At 40.0% G+C, this 20763-nt stretch overlaps 1 protein-coding gene across 1 annotated transcript; it reads left to right on the top strand.

The window, feature by feature from the left end:
• Positions 1–3182: 3182 nt before the first annotated feature.
• hspb8 (heat shock protein b8) lies at positions 3183–9819 on the top strand. Its single transcript, XM_059986942.1, has 3 exons — positions 3183–3766; positions 4435–4498; positions 9353–9819. Exons 1-3 carry the CDS (start codon positions 3370–3372, stop codon positions 9522–9524), a joined length of 633 nt encoding a protein of 210 aa, XP_059842925.1. The 5' UTR covers positions 3183–3369; the 3' UTR covers positions 9525–9819.
• Positions 9820–20763: the final 10944 nt, after the last annotated feature.

Here is a 20763-nt window from a genome sequence, read left to right on the forward strand (position 1 = left end):
TGCTGCATACACAGAGCCCTTAGTATTATTAAGGATCCCACTCATCCATCCAGCATCCTCTTTGACTTTCTACCATCAGGCAGGAGACTCCCAAGCATAAAAACAAAAACAGCTAGAATGAGAAACAGTATCTTCCTCCAGGCCATTAGGCTTCTGAACTCCCTGCTGCATTGTCACCGGTTAATTGGTTCCACACCTTACAATATTTAATATTAATGCACTTTAGTTGGTTATTTATATGTGATTTGTCTGTAGATGTGATCCTTACCTTCATAAGTTATTGTGTGCGATGTGTGTTATGTGTACTACTGTGCTTTTCACCCTGGTTTGGTGAAACGTTGTCTCGTTTCTATATACATTAAGTGGTTATATAAATGATATACATGTATATATTTCAATGACAATAAACTTGACCTGAATTGACTTGACTTGACTAAAGGGATGTTCTATTCTGAGACTGTGCCCTTTGGCCCTAGACTCTCCCAAAACAGGAAACATCCTCTCCATGACTACTGTATCTAAGCCTTTCAACATTCAATGAGATTCCCCCCTCCCCCCTTCATTCCCCTAAACTTGAATCCAGGAGAAGTACAGACCCAGAGCCATCAAACACACCTCATACATTAACCCTTTCATTCCTGTGATAATTCTTGTGAACTTCCTCTGGACCCTCTCCAATGCCAGCACATTCACAGTACGTCAAGGAGAACATACGCACACTCTGCACAGACTGTGAAAGAGATCAGAGTTAAACCCAGATCAATCAATTCGGGAAATGTTTGTTTTTTAATCCTCACTCTCTGTGACCAATATGCTGCCTAATATTCTGTTCAGTCCATCCCAATGGAATCCACGCCCAGAGATGTAGCTGTGGAAGCAAGTTTTGATGGCTTTTCAAAAACAGGAAGTAAATAAGCAAGTGGAAATCTCATAGGAAAGTGGAAAGCTTTTTTCAGGAGACCCTTCCTGGAAGTGAAGTGGTAGTGAATTCAACAGTGATGCAAAAGCAACTTATTATAGATACTGAAAATCAGTGTGTGAAGTGCTGGAAACACTCAGCAGGTCAGACAGCATAGATGAAAAGAGAAACAGAGATATTGCTTCAAGTCAATGACACTTTGTTAAACAGAAATATTGATTCTGGTCCTCTGTTTAACTTGCTGTGTATCACTAGTACATTCTATTTCTACAGGATTAATTACCCTATTATGACCGTTTCCTGCAACCAAACTCCCATCACTCAAAAGAGGTCACATTGTCAGCCTCTGAGGTTTAATTATAAAACAATAACTTCTGGAAATGATGAGCATCTGAGCAAGGAGGACACAGCTCTTACTGCTTGTCTCTGCCAAAGGCATTGGTAATTAGCCTTGCCAAATGACCTCGGCCTGAAACATCGACTGTACTGCTGCCTGGCCTGCTGAGCTCCTCCACCAGTCTGTGTCTGTTGTCTGGATTTCCAGCATCTGCAGATTTTCTCTTGGTTGTATTGGTAATTAGTTTACCGAGATGCAGTACAAAGCCTTTGCTTGCATGCTATCAAGTGCAAGGGAAAGAGAGTGCAGTAAGTAGTGTTACAGAAAAAGTAGACAACTAGAGTGCAAGGGCCTTAATGAGGTACATTAGGAGATCAAGAGTTCATAAAGATGGCTCTTTTTATTATTTGAAGTGAATGTTCACAATATTTCAGGAAACACATATATTGAGCATCAAATCAATCCATTATTTTACAATACAGTGATATCACTCCTGTTGAACAACACACCTGTGAAGGTGGTGGTACTGGTAGCAGAATCAGGTTTATTGTCTCTGACATTTGAGGTGAAATCTGTTGTTTTGTTGCAGCAGTACAATGCAAGAAAAAACAATTATAGACTATAAGTTACAAAAATGAATGTCAATGAGAGGAACAGAGGGATAGTGGTCATGGACAGTTCAAAGATCTCAAAGTTGAAAGTAAGTTTTATTAACAAAGTGCATTCCTGTCAAAACCCTGAGAATCATTTTCTTGTGGGCATACTCAACAAATCTATAGAATAATAACCATAACAGAATCAGTGAAAGACTGCCCAACTATGGTGTTCAACCAGACTGCAAAAGACAACATACTGTACAAATACATAAAGAAGAAATAATAATAAGTCAATAATAAATATATATTGAGGATATAAGATGAAGAGTCCTGGGAAGTGCATTGGTTGTGGGAACGTTCCAGAGATGAAGTTGAGAGAAGTTATCCCCTTTCCTTCAAGATCCTGATGGCTGAGGGGTAACATCTGTTCCTGAACCTGGTGATGTGAGTCCTGAGGCTCCTGTACCTTCTTCCTGATGGCAGCAGCAAGAACAGAGCATGTGGTAGGGATCCCTGGTGATGGATGCTGCTTTCCGGCGATTGCATTTCATGTAGATGTGCTCAATGATTGGGAGGGCCTTGGAGTTTCCACACCAGGCTGTGACGCAGCCAGTCAATACTCACCTATCGAACTTCGTCAAAGTTTCAGAAATCATGCTGAACCTCCCCGAGGGGCTGCCGTGCTTTCTTTGTAGCTGCCCGTATGTGCGCTTAAATACACTTATCTGATGGCCAGGGTGGAGGAGAAATCGGTTCCTAAAACATTGAATGTGGGTCTTCAGGCTCCTGTACCTCCTCCCTGTTGGTAGCAATGAGAAGAGGGAATTTCCCAAAAGGTGGTGCCAACCAGACAGATCATAAGTGTGTACTAAAGTACTTTGAGGTGGCAATTAAATACATGGAATACAGAATATAGTTGTTATGTTTCAGACAAAATGTACTGTTGTTTTTTTTTATTGTGTGAGAGGTCCGTTAGAGAGTCTGGTAACAGTGGGATAAAAGCTGACCTTCAGGCTGGTGGCACATGTTCCAAAGTTCTTTCCTCCCCGATAAAATGGCCGGGTTGGAGGCGCCTTGAATTATTTTGACCGATCGAGCGAGAAGTGCGGCCGGTGTGAATTGAGGGGTGGATGGTTTGCGTGTCGGGCTAAACTGCGCTCACAGCTTTTTGCAGACCTGGGCAGAACACTTGTTTGACACTCAAAAGTGCTCAGCCACCGTTTGTGAGTATGACTTATGAATCAAATATTTCCTACTCCCACACCAATCCCACCCTCCCAGCCCCCACTCTAAAAGGGTGTCATGGGCTGGTAAACAAGGATGAGCCGGGCTGCTTTAAATAGCCAGCGGAGAGGCCGGGCGAAGGCAGGCATGGCTAAACTTGGTCAGTACACGTAGGGAGTCTGCATTGCTCATAGATCAGATTTTACAGATGACAACTGCTGGCGTGCTCGCCGCCCCGCTAAGTATAAAGTCCGGGCGCAGAGCTGAGTGGAGGGAGTGCAGAGAGTGGAGGCATGGCTGAAGGACAGGTACCATTCTCCTGCCAGATACCCGGCAGGCACAGAACCAGCAGGGACCCCTTCCGAGAGCCTCGCTTCTTAGACGATGAGTTCGGCATGTCGGCTTTCCCCGAACACTTCACGGCCGACTGGCCAGACTGGGCTCGCCCAAGGCTCACCTCGAACTGGCCGGGGTCCCTGCGGTCGTCCTTTAACGGGACGGCCCGCGAAGCTCCGTCAGTTTGCGGCCGGTCGCCGCCTCAGTACACGGCTCGCTACATGGGATATCCCGAGACCAGGAATCCGCCTAGCCTCAGCCCCGGGGAGCCCTGGAAGGTGTGTGTCAACGTGCAGAGCTTCGCCCCCGAGGAGCTCACGATCAAAACCAAGGACGGCTTCGTGGAGATATCAGGTAGGTGGGAGTGGTGACCCGCAATGCCTTCTGCTTGGACCACGAATTATTGGCAGTTCCAGCATAGAAACTGTGTCTAGACGGGTTAACGCGCCGTCCCTCTCCACCCCTTGCCCTGATGCGTACTAATGTTGCTGCTGAGGTGTTAGTAGTGGTTAAGATTACTGCTTTTTACAAAGTTCACTGCTAGCCACATTCCGGATTGTTTGTAAGTTTGGTCAATGCGCAGTGGACCATTTGAGAGTATTTTCTATTTGGGGTATTTTTACTTTGAACAAATCTAGCCATTTTTTTTTACTGACAAAGCAGTTTAAAAAATAGCCTTGCTCATTTTCGAACCCGCGGACCCAGCTGCGTTGAAGGCCACATCAGGGAGATCGCTAAGGGGTGTGTGATGTAAAGTTAGAGGAGTGAGCTCTGCATTTAAGAATGTTGCATGTTGAAATGTGGGAGGGGAGAACCAGATGTTGTTCCAGTGTCCAGGATTTCAGGGGTAGGGCAGGGACCCAAGAGGCATGAAACATACAAATCAATGGTCAAAATGACAGCAATGAACCCAACACTGGAATGAAATCAAAAATGTGGAAGAACTGCTCCAGAAACAATTTCACTTGAGATCATTTAGTATTTGATACACTTTCTTGACTTCTCCCTTTTATCATTCTAAGGAAAACATGAAGAAAAGCAGGAAGAAGGGGGAATAGTTTCCAAAAACTTCACCAAAAAAATCCAGTAAGTAGCAAACCAGTGCTCATTAAAACTATGCAAGTCTAAAGAAATAATTTATTTATTTAGTCGATGTGTCAGTAAGCAGAGAGAGAGAGAGAGAGTTTACATGAACTTGAGATTCCATGCCTGCAAGCCTCTACCTTATTTGGTGAGTGAATCAGCAAGGGTATGGTTGAAAATTGCATTGATTTTAACAAAGTGGAGCCATCACTGCGACCTCACTAAGCCCTGACTGGAAGAGAGTGTGGCAGGAGAGGACTATCAGCTCCCACTGCATCTACCGAGCGTCCTTTCAAACTATCACTATGTCTATCTGCTTCTATAATCTTGAAAGCCCCTTTTAAGTCCTTAACTCTACTTAACATGGGCACATTTGGCATTTTATTTGCAGTAAGAGTTAAATTGAACTAACAATTAACTTGACTCCAATAATTCTCTGTACTTTTTTGTTGCACCATAAGTCATTGGAACAGTATTAGGCCATTTGGCCTATCGCGTCTCCTTTGTTATTCCATCATGGCTGATTAATATCCCTCTCAACTCCATTCTGCTGCCTTCTCCGTGTAACTTTTGATGCTCTTACTAATCAAGAACCCTTCAGTTTCTGCTTGAAGAATACCCAGTGACTTGGTCCCCACAACAACCTGTGGCAATGAATTCCACGGATTTGCCACACTCTTGATAAAGAAATTCCTCTTCTTCTGTTCTAAAGGGACATCCTGCTATTTGGAAGCTATCCTGCTACTCAGAGCAGAAGAAACAGTTATTGCTTATTTATTATTATTTCTTTCTTTTTGTATTTGCCCAGTTTGAGTCTTTTGCACACTGGGTGAATGCCAAATTGTTGTGGCCTTTGATTTTATTATGGTTATTATTCTATTATAGATTTATTGCATATGCCCACAAGAAAATGAATCTCAGGGTTGTATATGGTGATATATATGTGCTTTGATAATACATTTACTATGAAGTTTGGTGCTAGGTTCCCCCACTAAAGGAAACATCCTTTCCACATCCACGCTATCTAGGCCTTTGAATATTCAGTAGGTTTCAATGAGATTCCCCCTCATTCTCCTAAATTTTAGTGAGTACAATCCTCCAGCTAACAGATACTCCTCATCCGTTAATCATTTCATTCCCAGGATCATTTTTGTGAATCTTCTCTGGACCATCTCCAATGCTAACTCATCTGTTCTTTGATAAGGGGCCACTTAAATTGATTTAAACATTTAAATCAATTTATTTTAAATGTACTTATTTTTGGTTAAAATATCACTGGAGAATGTTCAAACTAAAAATGTTATATCCAAGAATATCTAGCCAATAACTTATCTTTTAATGCCAAAATTCTTTATAACTTATGGACAATATCGTCATTGGCAGAATAAACAATTGACTTCATGACATTAGACCAAATACTCGATTTTTTTTTAACTTAATTCCAACGAGATCAATTGCTTCGAAAACTTTGAAGATTAGATCATTGATCAAAATTTACTCTTTTTACTGCACATAATGAACAGACAAATATTGGACCAAAATTGACTGAATTTTCAAGTCAAAGTGAGTGAATGTCTCCTTTTAAAATCTGTAACTTTGCAGGTTTTTAAGGATTAAAACAGCGGAGTGGAATGTGTATTATCTTGAGGAGGAGAACAAGTAAAAATCATAAAATCAATTAAATATAGGATAAGATCTGTATCTCAGCAAAAGACTGATGTAACAGCTGAGCAAATGGTCTATCAACACTGGTTTTGATACAAGTACAGTAGATATTGTGTCAGCATTTGTCATGTGCTGTGATTATGTCACATATTAGGTCATAAATTAAAACAATTCAATAACAAATTTAAATAAACAATACATTGGTGTATATATGCAGATGATCGCATGCTCATGAACTGTAGTAAGGCATGACAGTCCATTTTTAATCATAGTTCTGCTCGCCAGGAAGCAAAAAGATTTGTTCAACTTTTCTTCATTATTGTAATACACCCTTGAGAAAAATTGTTGAATTTTTTTCCTTTGTAAATTGCTAACTAATGATCTGCCATTCTATTGTAAACCCAATTTTACTAGAGGAGAATTAATATATAACATAAAACATTCAAGATATAAATAATTGGCTGCCATCAAGATAATTGATACCATTTTAAACCTTTCCTTTCAGAGTAGTAAACCTATTAATCTCTGGGAAAGCATTTATTAAAAATACCCTGGCTTCACACAAAAAAAATCCAATTGACAAGCTATATACATTTGGGTAAAATGAAAGTCAGATGATCCATTTATAAAATTGATTTCACTCTCATGTCAAGGCCAGCGTTTCAGCAATAAGAATTAGATAACAATGCTGCATACTTCAAAGCAAAACAACAGTCAAACTATTTTTCACTTTGACTGGACTTTCATTAAACCATCTAGGTGTATTCTCTTGGTAATCTCTGCTCATATGGTCACAGTCCCAGTAAAGTAAGCTTCTCATAAGTGATCATTAGTTTCTAATCAGTTGTTGTCAATCAGATATTTTTTAGCATTGTCTACTGTCCCCTTTCCACCATGTCACAATCCTATTACTTGTCTCTCATAACTCAATGGAAAAAAAGTGTGGGAATTTATTCTGTAAATTTTTTTAAGAGTCCTATTTACTTCCCAACTATAAAATTTATCATGAAAGCTCTTGGTCTGTGTAGAGTTTTGCTGGTCTGCTTGTCTCTTGTATGAGTTACAGAAGATTACGAGAAGCTCTGTACAATTTCAGTGCATTTCAATGGTCAAGTAGTAAGTGGAACCCAAAGATATGCTGAAGACACTGTGGGATGGATATTAGTATGGCCGGGCTTGACAATCAAACTGGGCCAACAGATTGATTGTACTGCTGTGAAGATGAAAACTTTTTACCTAATGATTAAAGCAAAAAGGCTTTGAACCAGGGGTTCCTCACCTGGGGTTCACGGACCCCTTGCTTAATGCTATTGGTCCATGTCATATAAAAGGTTGGGAACTCCTGCTTTTAAGAAACAAAAACCTCCAAGTCCCCATTAAATAGATGTTTGCAAAAATTATTGCTTTGAACATACCTCGTTCTAGTTAAATCTGAATTGTTAGTCTTCTGTTGAACACAAGGCTTCAGAGAACTTTTCAAACATTTCAGATACAGAACTGGAGTTCACAAAATAATTGGGAATCTGGTAAATACAGATCAGAACGTGATGTTAAATTGAGATCCTCAGCAGTTTATTCTTAATACCCTTCTCCCACATTATTCATTAATAGTATGGATGTGAACAAGACACCATGCAGATAAGCATAGTTCTGATTTATAGCATTCAGAAGGATCAAGTGCTTAGCCTAGAATAATAGGCAGATATTAATATGGATGCAAGTAAAGAAAATGTGCATTTATAGAAATGTTCCAAATTGTTTTACAGTTAGTAATGGCAACCACATTGTAATTCAAGTGACATAGCAATCAAATGTAGTGATCACCCATAAAGTGGGTCAAAATGCATTGGGACATGTGCTAGGATATGGACTGGAGCACTGAACATTCATCTGAAGTAGCCATGAAAGTGGTAGTGAAACTGCTTGATTATAACTAGTTAGTAAATTTGATGGATTAACATACTATGGAGTGCTGGAAGTGATTCCGTTCAGGATAATGCCGTTGGATCTTTTTATAGCCATCTGACTCACCTCAGTTTAATAAGACAGCTGTAAGGCAGGGTGCTCAATGTACCAGGCCCCAACTCTGCATTAATCTATTATTTTTATAAGTTGGGTTTAAACTTACAAACCTCTAATTTGTAGGCCAACTACTCACTATAATTTCAATAAACATTACAGGTGATTTGTAGGAACTAACGAAATCACTTTGGCATTCCCTGGCATTTCATTAAAAGTTTTATTTTTGTATAATGAGAAGTTAACATGTGAGCTTTTAAAATATATGAAAGAGATATCTTAAGCAAAGTTTGCTCTCCCCCACCCCCAGAACTGACAGTTCAATTGGCCATTCAACAGCGATACTTTCTCTGCTCCAATTTCCCTGACTCAATTTAATTTCTTAATAATTACCTGGGTTTAAGCACCAGTCAGCATCATATTGAATTGCAGTTGATCATATGGTGTCTGCTCTCAGTTAGCTACTGTTCCTGATACAATCATTAGATCTACTATTTTTTTTTAACTTTACCAGTGGTATTTTTAAACTTGGGACAACATTAAGTTGCCTTTAAGTTTAATCTTTAAAGTTAAGTTGTCATTAAGTTTAATCTGGTTTTTCTCAATTGAAATACCAGAGTAATTGCACAGAAGGCCATTTAGCCCATCGTCTAAGCTGACACGTAGTAGCAATTCCAAAGCATCAACTTTATTCCTAATACATTTACATGTATCAGGAATTTGCTATGGTGTGTTGGTCAGGGTGTGACATGCAACAAAGAGCAATGGCAACATCATTTCTCCTACTCTTTTCCAAAGGCCTAAAATTATTTTTTGTCAAGCGTTTTGCCAATTCATTGTCAGAAACCTTGACTGATTCTTCCTCAATCGTCTCTACAGGCAGTAACTTTCAGATCATAAAAGCAAAATGATATTTCTTCATGCCTCCCTTATATTTAGTACTCAAAACTTTAACCGCTTCCCCATTGTCCTTGAACCATTCATCAATTGGAATTGATTGTCTCCATTTATCTTGCCTGATAAAGCAGTCTTGATCTTTTACACCTGGAGCAAAATTATGTTCTGAATGTATTAAGCATAAAATGTCAAGGCACTGACTTATAATTAGGTCAGGGATTTGGGACGCAGTGTGAAAGCCTTGCTCAATATTATATCATTTCTCTGTTTCTCTAGGTTGCCCATCGAAGTGAACCCTGTCACAGTTTTTGCATCCTTGTCTCCCGAAGGAGTCTTAATCATTGAAGCCCCTCCTGCGAGGCCACCTTGTTATGTCTATGGAGATGACAGCATGAGCATCGATGCAGAAGAAAATGGATTGAGAGGCCAGGAGCAGACTGTTTCTTAATCTTAACTGACTATGAAATTACCTGTCAAATATAAAACTTGCCAAAGAAAACAAGGTTATTACTTTTATATGAGGCAACAAGGACTGTACATAAATCATTGTTTGTTTACTTTGATACTTATAGATAGTCTTACGGAAGATATTGATCTGTTTTAGTCTATTTTGTATATGAGAAGACTGTATATTGATTGATCATTTTCCTGCACAATAGCATGTATTTTATATGCTGGTTATGGGAGACAGACTCAATACCGATCCTTCTGTAAACTGTGTTTAATTGTTGATTTTGAATAAAATCTACATTAAAAAAAATTTGGTTTTGTTTTATTGCCACAACAAAGTTCTGTGATTTCATTCTACTTAAGGAGGGGGATCTGACACAGCGGGGCATTTAAGAAACTTTTAGATAGGCACATAAATGAGATAGAAAAAAATGGAGGGCAATGTAGGAGGGAAGGGTTAGACTGATTGTAGGGTGGGTTTAAAAATTGGTGCAACATTGTCGACTGAAGGCTATGTACTGTGTTGTAATGTTCTATTGTGGGAGATGCAGGGTTACTGGACTCTAAATTAAAACTGGTACCATGGACATCTAATTTGCCAGAAAAGTTTGTAACAAAATAAAATTTGAACAGTCTCAGTTTGGATCAGCGTCAGTACTGAAAAGAGAGCAAACCGAGGTTAGACTTTTAACTAAAACCAGGATGAGGGAGCAGATCACTCCCACCATAACTACTCTTTATTCGCTCCCTGTATCTTTCGGAACTGACTTTAAAGTTCTCTTAATTGTTATTAAAGTTCTCAATGGTCTAGGACTGCAATACATCACAAAATCGCTTTTGTTTTATAATGCTGCTCGAGCCTTCATGTCTTCTTCTGCCGACCTCTTAAATTTAAACAATCTCCCTCAAAAGAAAATAGCTTTTTTTTAATGGCACTTTTAAACTGAGGAACTAATTTTCTCTTTTATTTTTATGTTTGTGCTTTATCACATTGTAAAATCCTTTGAACTATTATCAATGTCAAAATTAATTAGCACCAGACTAATAAAGTATGAGGTACATGTTTTGTGATTATGAAAAGTGTCACACTGCTTTAGTCAAGGGGAAAAAAATTGGAAATTTTATATGGAACTTTTTAACAGCCCCAAAGCCTTTCAGAAGCATGATCCTATAAAAATGACCTTTGACTCAAGATGGAGATAATTAAGTCCTGGTCAAAGACGTGGATCGGATCTTTGATAACACAATGCCTGTATTTACATACAGTAGCTCTTTTCAGAGCCTCACATTGTCCCAGAATGCTTTACAGCCAATGAATTATATTAAAAACATTCAAAGACTGTTTTGGAAGCACTATTTTCAAAAGCAATATGATATTGATAGGGTAAAAAAGTTTCTTCTGGTACAGGCAAATGGGTGGAGATAGAAGGATGTAGACCATGTGCAGACAGAAAGGATTTGTTTAAATTGTCATCATTATTGGCACAGACATTGTAGGCTGAAGCCTTTTTTCTTCACTCTATGATACATTGAAATTGCCAGAAAGCTGGGAGTTTAGTACTTTAAACTTCTCATGTCTCGTTCGACCCTCAGTCTTGTTTACCACGTTCTGTCCCAAACAAAAGACTTAGACAATACACAGGCTGATATGACTAATATGTTAATAACTAGTTTCTCAAAACGCTATGTTAGCACAGGTGTGAACCGATTTTACAACCTCTTGTGCACTAAAGGGTGATTGAAGATGTAGAAGGAGATAGGAGGCCCAGACTGAGTGGATGGCCAGAGACTTTTTCCCAGAGCAAAAATGGTTAATACAAGGGGGCATAATTTTAAGATGATTGGAGGAAAGCATATTTTAAGATGATTGGAGGAAAGCATAGGGGAGATGCCAGTGATAGGTTTTTTACACAGGGAGTGATGCTCTGCTTGGGTGGTGATAGAGGCAGATACATTAGGGGTATTTAAGAAACTCTTAGATCTGGGCATAGATGACAGGAAAGGAATGGAGGGTTCTGGACTGAGTGTGGGTCGGTGGGACTAGGTGAGAGTAAGCATTTGGCACAGACTAGAAGGGCCAAGATGGCCTGTTTCCGTGCTGTAATTGTTATATGGTTATAGGGTAGGAGGGAAGGTTTAGATTGACCTCAGAGTGGGTTAAAAAGGTTGGCACAACATTGTAGACTGAAGAGCTTGTACAATATTGTTATGTTCTTAACATCTTACCACTAAGCAGATAAAGTAATTTGCAGTGAACATATTGATACTTCCACACCTGCCACCTCACAGGAGGATTTAGATCCATTTGTTTTACACTAAGGAAGTGAAGCTCTGAAGAGTTTAGTTCAAAATATGCAACTTAACATCACACAGAGTAGATGATTTCCATATGTTGATTATCCTATAATTTCTTGTGGGAAAACGTGTTGTCAGGCAATGAGTGAAGACTGGATTGGACAGAGATGACACCATCATCTGCATAAAGTCTGGTAGTAGTCCAATACCAGGTCATAAAAGAAATGAAGTAACTTTAGTGAAAATATGGAAGTTTGTCATTACCCCTGAAAACAAGGAAAGAAAATAAGCAAGTTTCGCATATTAAGACCGAACCTATGATTCAGATTTAATCTGTAGAGAGTATTATAGCCACCATCCATTTTTTTGATATATTCAGTGCAAAATGTCAAACTGACAGCTGGAGACTTTGAGTTGACAGTAAACAGAGAAGAGTACAGACGGTGTAGCAATACATTCTATGCATTGCTGAATGCTTAACAAAATCAGGACAATGGATTGTTAAATAAGGACGAGTGGACTTCTGCCAGGATTATAAAGCAATGACCTCATTGAATGTGTTTAATATCTGAGGTCTATAAAAATGCAGTTAAGGGAGGAACTTCAAAATGTTAAGTGACATAGATAAACAACTTTCCAATATTACTTCAAAATAAGACAGAATAATAAGGCCTGTGGAGATTAATTTAATGAAAAAAAAATTCATAATCATCATAATCTTTACCAAATCAAAGTATGATAAATGTTTGGAATAATCTCTTAGGCGGGGGAATCTGGGATCAGGAGTTGAGAGGATGAAAAGCTTTAAGTTCCTCAGCATACAGGTTGCCACCAAGCATCTCACGTGGTCTGTACATTCCAGCTGTGCAATGAAAAAGGCACAACAGCACCTCTTTCAACTCAGATGGATGAAGAAATTTGGTATGGATGCCAAACCCCAAGACCTTTCTATAGGGGCACAATCGAGAGCATCCTGATTGACTGCATCACTGCCTGGTATGGGAACTGTACTTCCCTCAGTCACAGGACTCAGGCGAGAGTGTGGACAGCCCAGCGCATCTGTAGATGTGAACTTTCCACTGTTCAGGACATTTACAAAGACAGGTGTGTAAAAAGGGCCCAAGTGATCATTGGGGACCCGAGTCATCCCAACCACAAACTGTTCCAGCTGCTATCATCTGGGAAACGGTACTGCAGCATAAAGGCCAGGACCAACAGGCCCCAGGACAGCGTCTTCCACCAGGCCATCAGACTGACTAATTCATGATGGTACAGTTGTATTTCTGTGTTATATTGACTGTCCTGTTGTATATACTGTTTATTATAAATTACTATAAAATTGCACATTGCACATTTAGGGGGAGGTGCAACATAAAGATTTTTACTCCTCATGTATATGAAGGATGTAAGTAATAAAGTCAATTCAGTTCAATTCACCAACTTCAAAACACTAGAGACATTAAAAATACAGGTGAGTAATAAAACAAAAGAGGTAGATTAGAGGCCAAACCACAAGAGGATGGATAGCATATGGATGTTACAGATGATTTAAATTCTTGTAGTGAAGCATCATTTCCACACTGAGATCAGTCAACCACAACTTAAAATCAATCGAGATGAATATGAATTTCTGATGAGGGTGCTGTTTTGTTTTAAGATCTTATTTTATATCATTACAAATAACTGTCTGTATCATTTAAAGCACATAAATAGATCAAGTGGTGATGTTGTGGTTAATGTAGCTGACTGGTACTCCAGAGGCCTGGCCTGACAAACCACACACCTGAGTTCCAATTCCACCATGGTAGTGGTGAAATTTAGTCACTAGTCTTGAACTTGCAACAATTAAGTAAATTTAAAAAAGCACCAATCACTACAGAATTACATTTGGTTCTCTGATGGTCTTCAAGGGAAGGGAATCAACCGTCCTTACCCAGTCTGGTTCATTTATGGTTCCATGTGGTTGACTCATCAAAATATCTAACAAACCAGTCCCTGTCACTATCTTTCCAAGAAGCAATGAAGGATGAGAAATAAAAGCTGGCATTGACAGATATGCCCTGATCCTAATAAATAACATCAGCCTGAGAAATATACAGTCAATGCATCAACCCACTATATCGGGATTTAATATAAAACAAAATGCAAGTTCAAAGCCTGTTCTTACCTGCAGCATTATTGCCTCATCTTAATCTATTTATATGTGCTTTAACTCTATCTCATTTTGTCAGATTTGCAATAAATGTCTGAAACGTTATTTCCTTGTGGGCCATGGGGCTTCTAATTAAAGAAAGGTAATAGTGGATAGATTTTGCGGCCTCCTGCTCCACTCAATAACAACAAATATTCTGCTCCATTCAAAGTTGAGCCTTCAAATAGGTCTTACTATGTCTTTATGAGATTATTCCTCTTGATTCCAAACTATCAGGCGATATTATCTCTGCTTCTCCCATACTACTCCTAGAACCCCATTTTCGCCTCATTGTCATCCCAGAAAACTACATTTTTCCAGTCTCTAGGCAACCAGTTTACATAATACCCTGGGTTAGGAAGCTACCCTGCAGTACAATTTCTATTTGCCTTTACTGCCTGATGTTAATCAGACCTGAAATACATAAAAGAACCAAATCTACACTCAGTGACCATTTTATTAGGTACATCTATACATCTGCTCATTAATGCAAATATCTAATCAGTCCATCATGTGGCAGCAACTCAATGCGTTAAAGCTTGAAGACATGGTCAAGAGTCTGAGCTGTCTTTTGAATCAAATATCAGAGCGGGGAAGAAATGTAATCTAAGTGACGTTGACTTTGGAATGATTGTTGGTGTCAGATGGAGAGGTTTGAGTATCTCAGAAACTGCTGATCTCTTGGGTTTTCAGACACAGTGGTCTCTGAAGTTTACAGAGAATTGTGCAAAAAACAAACAACGTCCAGTGAGCAGTGGTTCTCTGGGTGAAGCTGCCTTGTTAATAGGAGAGGTCAGAGGAGAATGAACAATATCAAGCAGACAGTAACTCCAATAACCACACGTTACAACAGTGGTGTGCAGAAGAGCATCTCTGAATGCACAACATGTCAAACTTTGAAGTGGATGGGCCACATCAGCAGAAGACTTTGAACAGACACTCAGAAGCCACTTTATCAGGCTCAGGATGTACCTGGTAAAGTGGCCATTGAGTGTATATTTAGAGTTCTAGCCAGCAGTTTCCTATACCTACCTCTTGCTTTGCATCCTAAACAAGAAGCATGAATGCAGGCCCTGGTGGAGGACTTTGTCGAATAGTGCAAGCTGAATAACCTGCATCAACATCAACATCAGTAAGACAAGGGAGATGGTGATGGACTTTAGGAAGACTAAGCCTGCACTACTCCCAGTTACTAATGATGGTAAGGACCCACAAGCACCCGGGAGTGCACGTGGATGACAGACTTGTGTGGAGCACCAATACAAAAGCCATGTACAAGAAGGGCCAGAGTCAACTCTACCTCCTGAGAAGACTGAGCTCTTTTGGAGTATGCAGGCCTCTCCTTCACATGTTCTATCAGTCTGTTGTTGTCAGTACAATCTTGTACGTAGTGGTGTGCTGGGGCAATGGCACCAGCAAGAGTGATGCCTACAGGCTCAATAAACTGATTAGAAAGGCTGGCTCTGTTATAGGAGTCAAACTGGACACACTGGAGGCTGTGGTAGAACAAAGGACCCTAAAGTCCTGTCAATTCTCACAATGTTTCTCACCCCTGCATGCCACCTTGGCTGAACAGAGGAGCATTTTTAGTCAAAGACTAAGACAACTGCACTGCTCTAAAGAGCTCGATATGAGATCATGCTTACCTTGGCCATTAGGCTCTATAATAAGCCAACCTATAGCAGGGGAAGTGATGACCCCCTCCTGTTAGACTGTTAGCAGTATTTTTTTTTAAATTCTTTCTTACTTCTATTTTAATACGTGTATATTTGTGTACTCGTAATGCTGCTGTGACACCGTAATTTCCTTTGGAATCAATAAAGTATCTATCTGTCTATCTATCTATCTTGCCTTCTGAATTGTACAACTCACAGCTCATTGCTTTAATTAATGAAGCTCTTGAAATAATGATATCAAAATATCCCTCTAGGGCCCATGGCAGAGGTGACTAACACTAAAGAGCATAGATTTGAGGTGAAGAGTTAGAAATTTTTACAGAATTGGAGGACCCCTGAGAGTAGTCGGAATCGGCCTGAGAAAGTAATGAGGCAGGTGCTCACACAATTTTTATGAGGGACTTATATGAGCGTTTAAATTGCCAAAGCCTGGTGGGCTATAAATGAAGGTTTGGTAACTACAAATAGCATACATAGGTACTCGATTGTCAGCATAGACATGGGAGGCCAAAAGTGCTGCTTTTGTGCTGTATGACTTTAAAAAAGAAATAAAGGATGGGTACATAACATACTAAATGTTCAAAGCTTTGACTGCTGAGTGTGCCCAGCACAATTCAAATGTTTTGTATCTTTATGTTATCACCAGGAAAGTAAACTGAGAGATAAGTAGTGTACTCATAGTACTTAATTGAAATTCCATGCACTCTAATTAATAGCTCCCTAACATTGTTTCTAGTAAAACAATGACAGAAAGCTGAAGGGAGCATTCTCAAGTGTAGGAATGAAATGATAGTGGGCCGAATTTTCCTGAAATATCACAGGCTGTGCCTTTTCTCAACAGTTGGTACCTTCTTGTGCATCAGGAAATTCCAGATCACTGCGCAAGGGCAGAAGTCTCGAACTTTCTATAAGGTTCTTGTCCACTGTTTCCTGACTGGATTCTAACGTTGGAGTCTGGTGGAGGCATGGTAGTCTTCCCTGGGGTTTCCATAATTTCATTCTTTCCAATGGACTGAAAAAGAGAGAAAGGTTTGAATTAATTTCTGTATTAAACAAGTTCAACTAATTTAGTTGTTTTAAAAGTGTCTTTAAGGTACCAATATTGTGGTGAAATGTTGAAAGCTTTTGTATCGATGGGGGCATGGCTCGGTATTAATTATTTTTGGGTGGGGTGTGCTCATGTCTAGTCATCAAGATGCCATTTTATACACAGAAACAGAGATTTTAAGTTGGTGTCAGCATTGTTGGTCAATTAATCACCTGAAGATCCATTCATTCAAACTTGGTGCTCAGGCAAGCAAGGGATTCACTGCTATTAAGAAACAGTAAAAGAGTATATTGCATCATAAGTTGAGCATCTTTTGTCTTTATATTGGCCTGCTGGAGTGGGTGTAATTGTATTATGGAATCTTACATTAGGCAACTATTGATTTTACAAGGAGGGAGAGGCAATGGTGCTTGGAAGCTGAAAACACTTGTAATTGCTGCACATCATTGATTATTTATGCAAACGTCTTACTTTAATCATCTTCAGCAACTAAACTCCAGATATATGCTATATATGTTTAGACATTGGGACAAAGGAAGCTACTATGAGTCTGAATCCACCTGCCCTGAGCCTGAGAATCTTCTGCTAGAGTCCGTTTGTTTCGATACGGAGCCAATTGCTCCCTATGTGGTTAGTGACTAAAATTTGATTTTGAGATCTGCAGCGGCACTAGGAAGTTTGTGAACCCTTTAGAATTTTTTCTATTTCTGCATAAATATGACCTAAAATGTGATCCAATCTTCAAGTAATTCCTAAAATTAGATAAAGAGAACCCAATTAAATAAATAACACGAAAAACATTATACTTGTTCATTTATTTATTGAGAATTATGATTCAATATTACATGTGTTTGTTGGACAAAGTATGTGAACCTTTGCTTTCAGTAACTGGTGTGACCCCTTTGTACAGCGATAACTTCAAACTACTGTTTCCTGTAACTGTTGATCGTTCCTGCATATTGGCTTGGAGGAATTTTAGACCATTCCTCCATACAAAACTGTTTTAGTTCATCAATATTTCTGGGATACCTTGCATGAACAGCCCTCTTCAGGTCATGCCACAGCATCTCAATTGGGTTAAAATCTGGACTCTAACTTGGCCATTTCAAAACACGAATTTTCTTATTTTTAAAAAATTTTGTTGTTGACTTACTATTGTGATTCAGATCATTGTCTTGTTGCATCATTTGACTTCTATTAAGCTTCTGGTGATGGTCTAACACCCTGACATTCTCCTGTAAAATGTCTTGATGCAATTTTGAATTCATGGTTCCTTCAACAATTGCAAGTTATCCAGACACTGAGTCAGCAAAGCAGCCCCAAACCATGGTGCTCCTTCCACCATGTTTAACAGTTGATATGAAGTGTTGGTTTTGGTGTGCAGTGCCCTTTTTCCTCCAACATAGCAGCATGCATTTCTGCCAAAGCATTCAACTTTTGTCACATCTGTCCACAGAATATTGTCCCAGAAGAATTATGGAACATCAAGGTGGTCTTTGCAAACATGACCAACAGATCTCCTGTCACTACAGCTTGCCTCTTTTCCCCCTTCGCTTCTGAGCCACAGATCCAGACTCACTACCAGAAACCTGCTCGCTGCAGCTTTTCCCAAGTCGGTTATCCTCCCCAATGGTATCTAAAGCAGTACACTTATTATTGAGGGGAACAGCTATAAGGGCACTCTGCACTGGCTGCCTATTCTGTTTCCCTCCTCTGACAGTCACGCAGGTACCTGCCTCCTGCAACTTAGGGGTGATGACCTCCCTGCAGCTCCTATCTAACACCTTCTCATCTTCCTGTATGAGCCCCAGCTCTATTTCCTTAACGTCTCAAAGAAGCTGCAGTTCGGTGCACTTTGTGCAACTGTAGCGATCTCCCGACGTCCCCACATCTCACACAAGGAACATAGCACTAACTCTGGACCCATTCCTAGCACATAGCTATGTATTAATGGGAAAAAAAAAACTATTTTACTGGAAACTTACTTGAGCCTGCATCTGTGCTTGTCCAAGTCTGTTCTTGCCCAAGACTACTCTAACACTGCCCCATTCACACAATGGCCACTCTGCTTACACTTCCCTTCTCTGCATTGACTCAAATAAAACTCACTCCTGATGAGACTTGCACTTTTCAAGTGGCTCCTGCCCTGTGAGATGTCGCTCTCTCCCTCACAACTTCAAAACCCTGGCTTACTCACGTTCAGACTTGCAGTTCTCAAATGGTTCCTGCACTGCAAAGATTCTGCTTTTGTGAGATTCTAACACCCCAAAGTTGTGAGTGATCATAGGTAGAGTGTCATTGAGACAATGCCAAGCATCCTGCCTATGGTTGTGCTACCTTCAACCTGTCATGAGCTACCATCCCAATCAAACTTGAGTGAGCATAGGAAACCAAAGTCTGGTAGCTTCCATCTGCTCCCTGGTATCAAACGCCAGCATTCTGGCAGACTTCCTGATTTATCAAACATGTCATCATGCACGCCGATCAATCTTCTCCTGCAGAATGCATCACTGCAGAGCTCCTCTCGGTCGGCTTCAGCAGAACTCCTGTGTGACCTTGCGCTGCGAGAAACTAGGACTCACTTGCTTTAGTCTCCTCCATACTCGGCAGATTATGCATTCCTGGGGCCTCACCACAGGACCGTGCATGATCTAACTCATGCAAGAATAACGCCACCGTGCAGATTCCCCCTCTGATTAGGTTCCGTTCTGTCCAGTTATGCTTCACTTTGACATTCAAGAAAGAAGGAAGCGGACGAATTAATGCTTTGCAAGCTCTTTGAGTGATTCAGCTGTTAAGGTTGAACAGTGTCAGGGTGTGCAGGCTGCAAGACCTGAGTATGGAGGTGTGCTGATATATTTGAATATTCAGCTTGAATTTTTATCGGATCTGGGTATGTGTAGACAAACACTAGTGGTGTGTTATGATGAGTTTGAAACTGGTGTCAGTCAGGATGCGGGAGAAGGACCCTACAACCCTCCAACCTGCTGTCATTTATTATGATCACAGCTATTCTTATAGTCACAGCTCAAAACATCGACTCTTTATTCACTTTGCAAGTAAAGATTGATGGGTGTGCAAAATGACGTGCTGGATGACCTGCTCAGTTCCACCAGCATTTTGTGCGTGGTAATCCTAATCCAATTCCATATGCCCAATTATCTGTGGTAACCTTTTATCCTATTGCTTATCAAAGTTAAACTTCAAAAGTTCAAAAGTACATGTAATATCAAAGCATGGGTACCATATGCAGCCTTGAGATTCATCTTCTTGCAGGCAGCCACCAAACAAAGAAACACAACAGAATCCTCAGGGAAAGGTCTGTCAAAGGCCCAGTGAGTGAGAAAAGAACAAATCATGCAAATCAATGAAAGGGTGAACAAATACATCACAGAATGTGAACTACAGAGTCCCCAAACCTGAGTCCACAGCCAGGGAGCCAGTTCAGTGCTGAGGCTGTGGGTAAAGATTTGTGCACCTCTTACCTAATGGTAGTAATGAGAAGAGAGAGAGAGAGAGACGGGTCTGATTCGAGCAGACGTGTCGAGCTCAAGTGTTGGATCCTGGCTGACATGGAGTACTGAGCTGAACACCAGCTCATCCTCGCCACCTTAATCTTTTTAATCTGATTTGGCTCTTAAATTGACTGAACATCAGTTCAGTTTTTGCTCTTGGGCCCAGGCCTGCTGCTTCAATCCATCCCAAAGTCCCCTCCAGCAATCAGTGACATAATCCACCTCTGCTTTAAATATATTCAAATACTCTATTTCCACTGCTGTTTGAGGAGGAGAGTTTCAAAGAGTCACTGACCTCTGGGAGAAAATATGTCACCTCATCTCTGTGTAACCTCTTTCTTTAAATGGTGATATATAGCTTTAGATTCTCTCGTGAAAGGAAACACCTTCACCTTGTCATGATCCGTCAGGATCTTGTGTCTCAATAAGTTCCCCTCAGCACTTCTAAACTTTAGTCTAGTCGTTTCAACTTTTCCTCATAAGATTCCAGTTGTCAATTCCATAATCCTTCT

This window comes from Hypanus sabinus, chromosome 13 (genome assembly GCF_030144855.1).
Source record: "Hypanus sabinus isolate sHypSab1 chromosome 13, sHypSab1.hap1, whole genome shotgun sequence".
Lineage (NCBI taxonomy): Eukaryota > Metazoa > Chordata > Chondrichthyes > Myliobatiformes > Dasyatidae > Hypanus > Hypanus sabinus.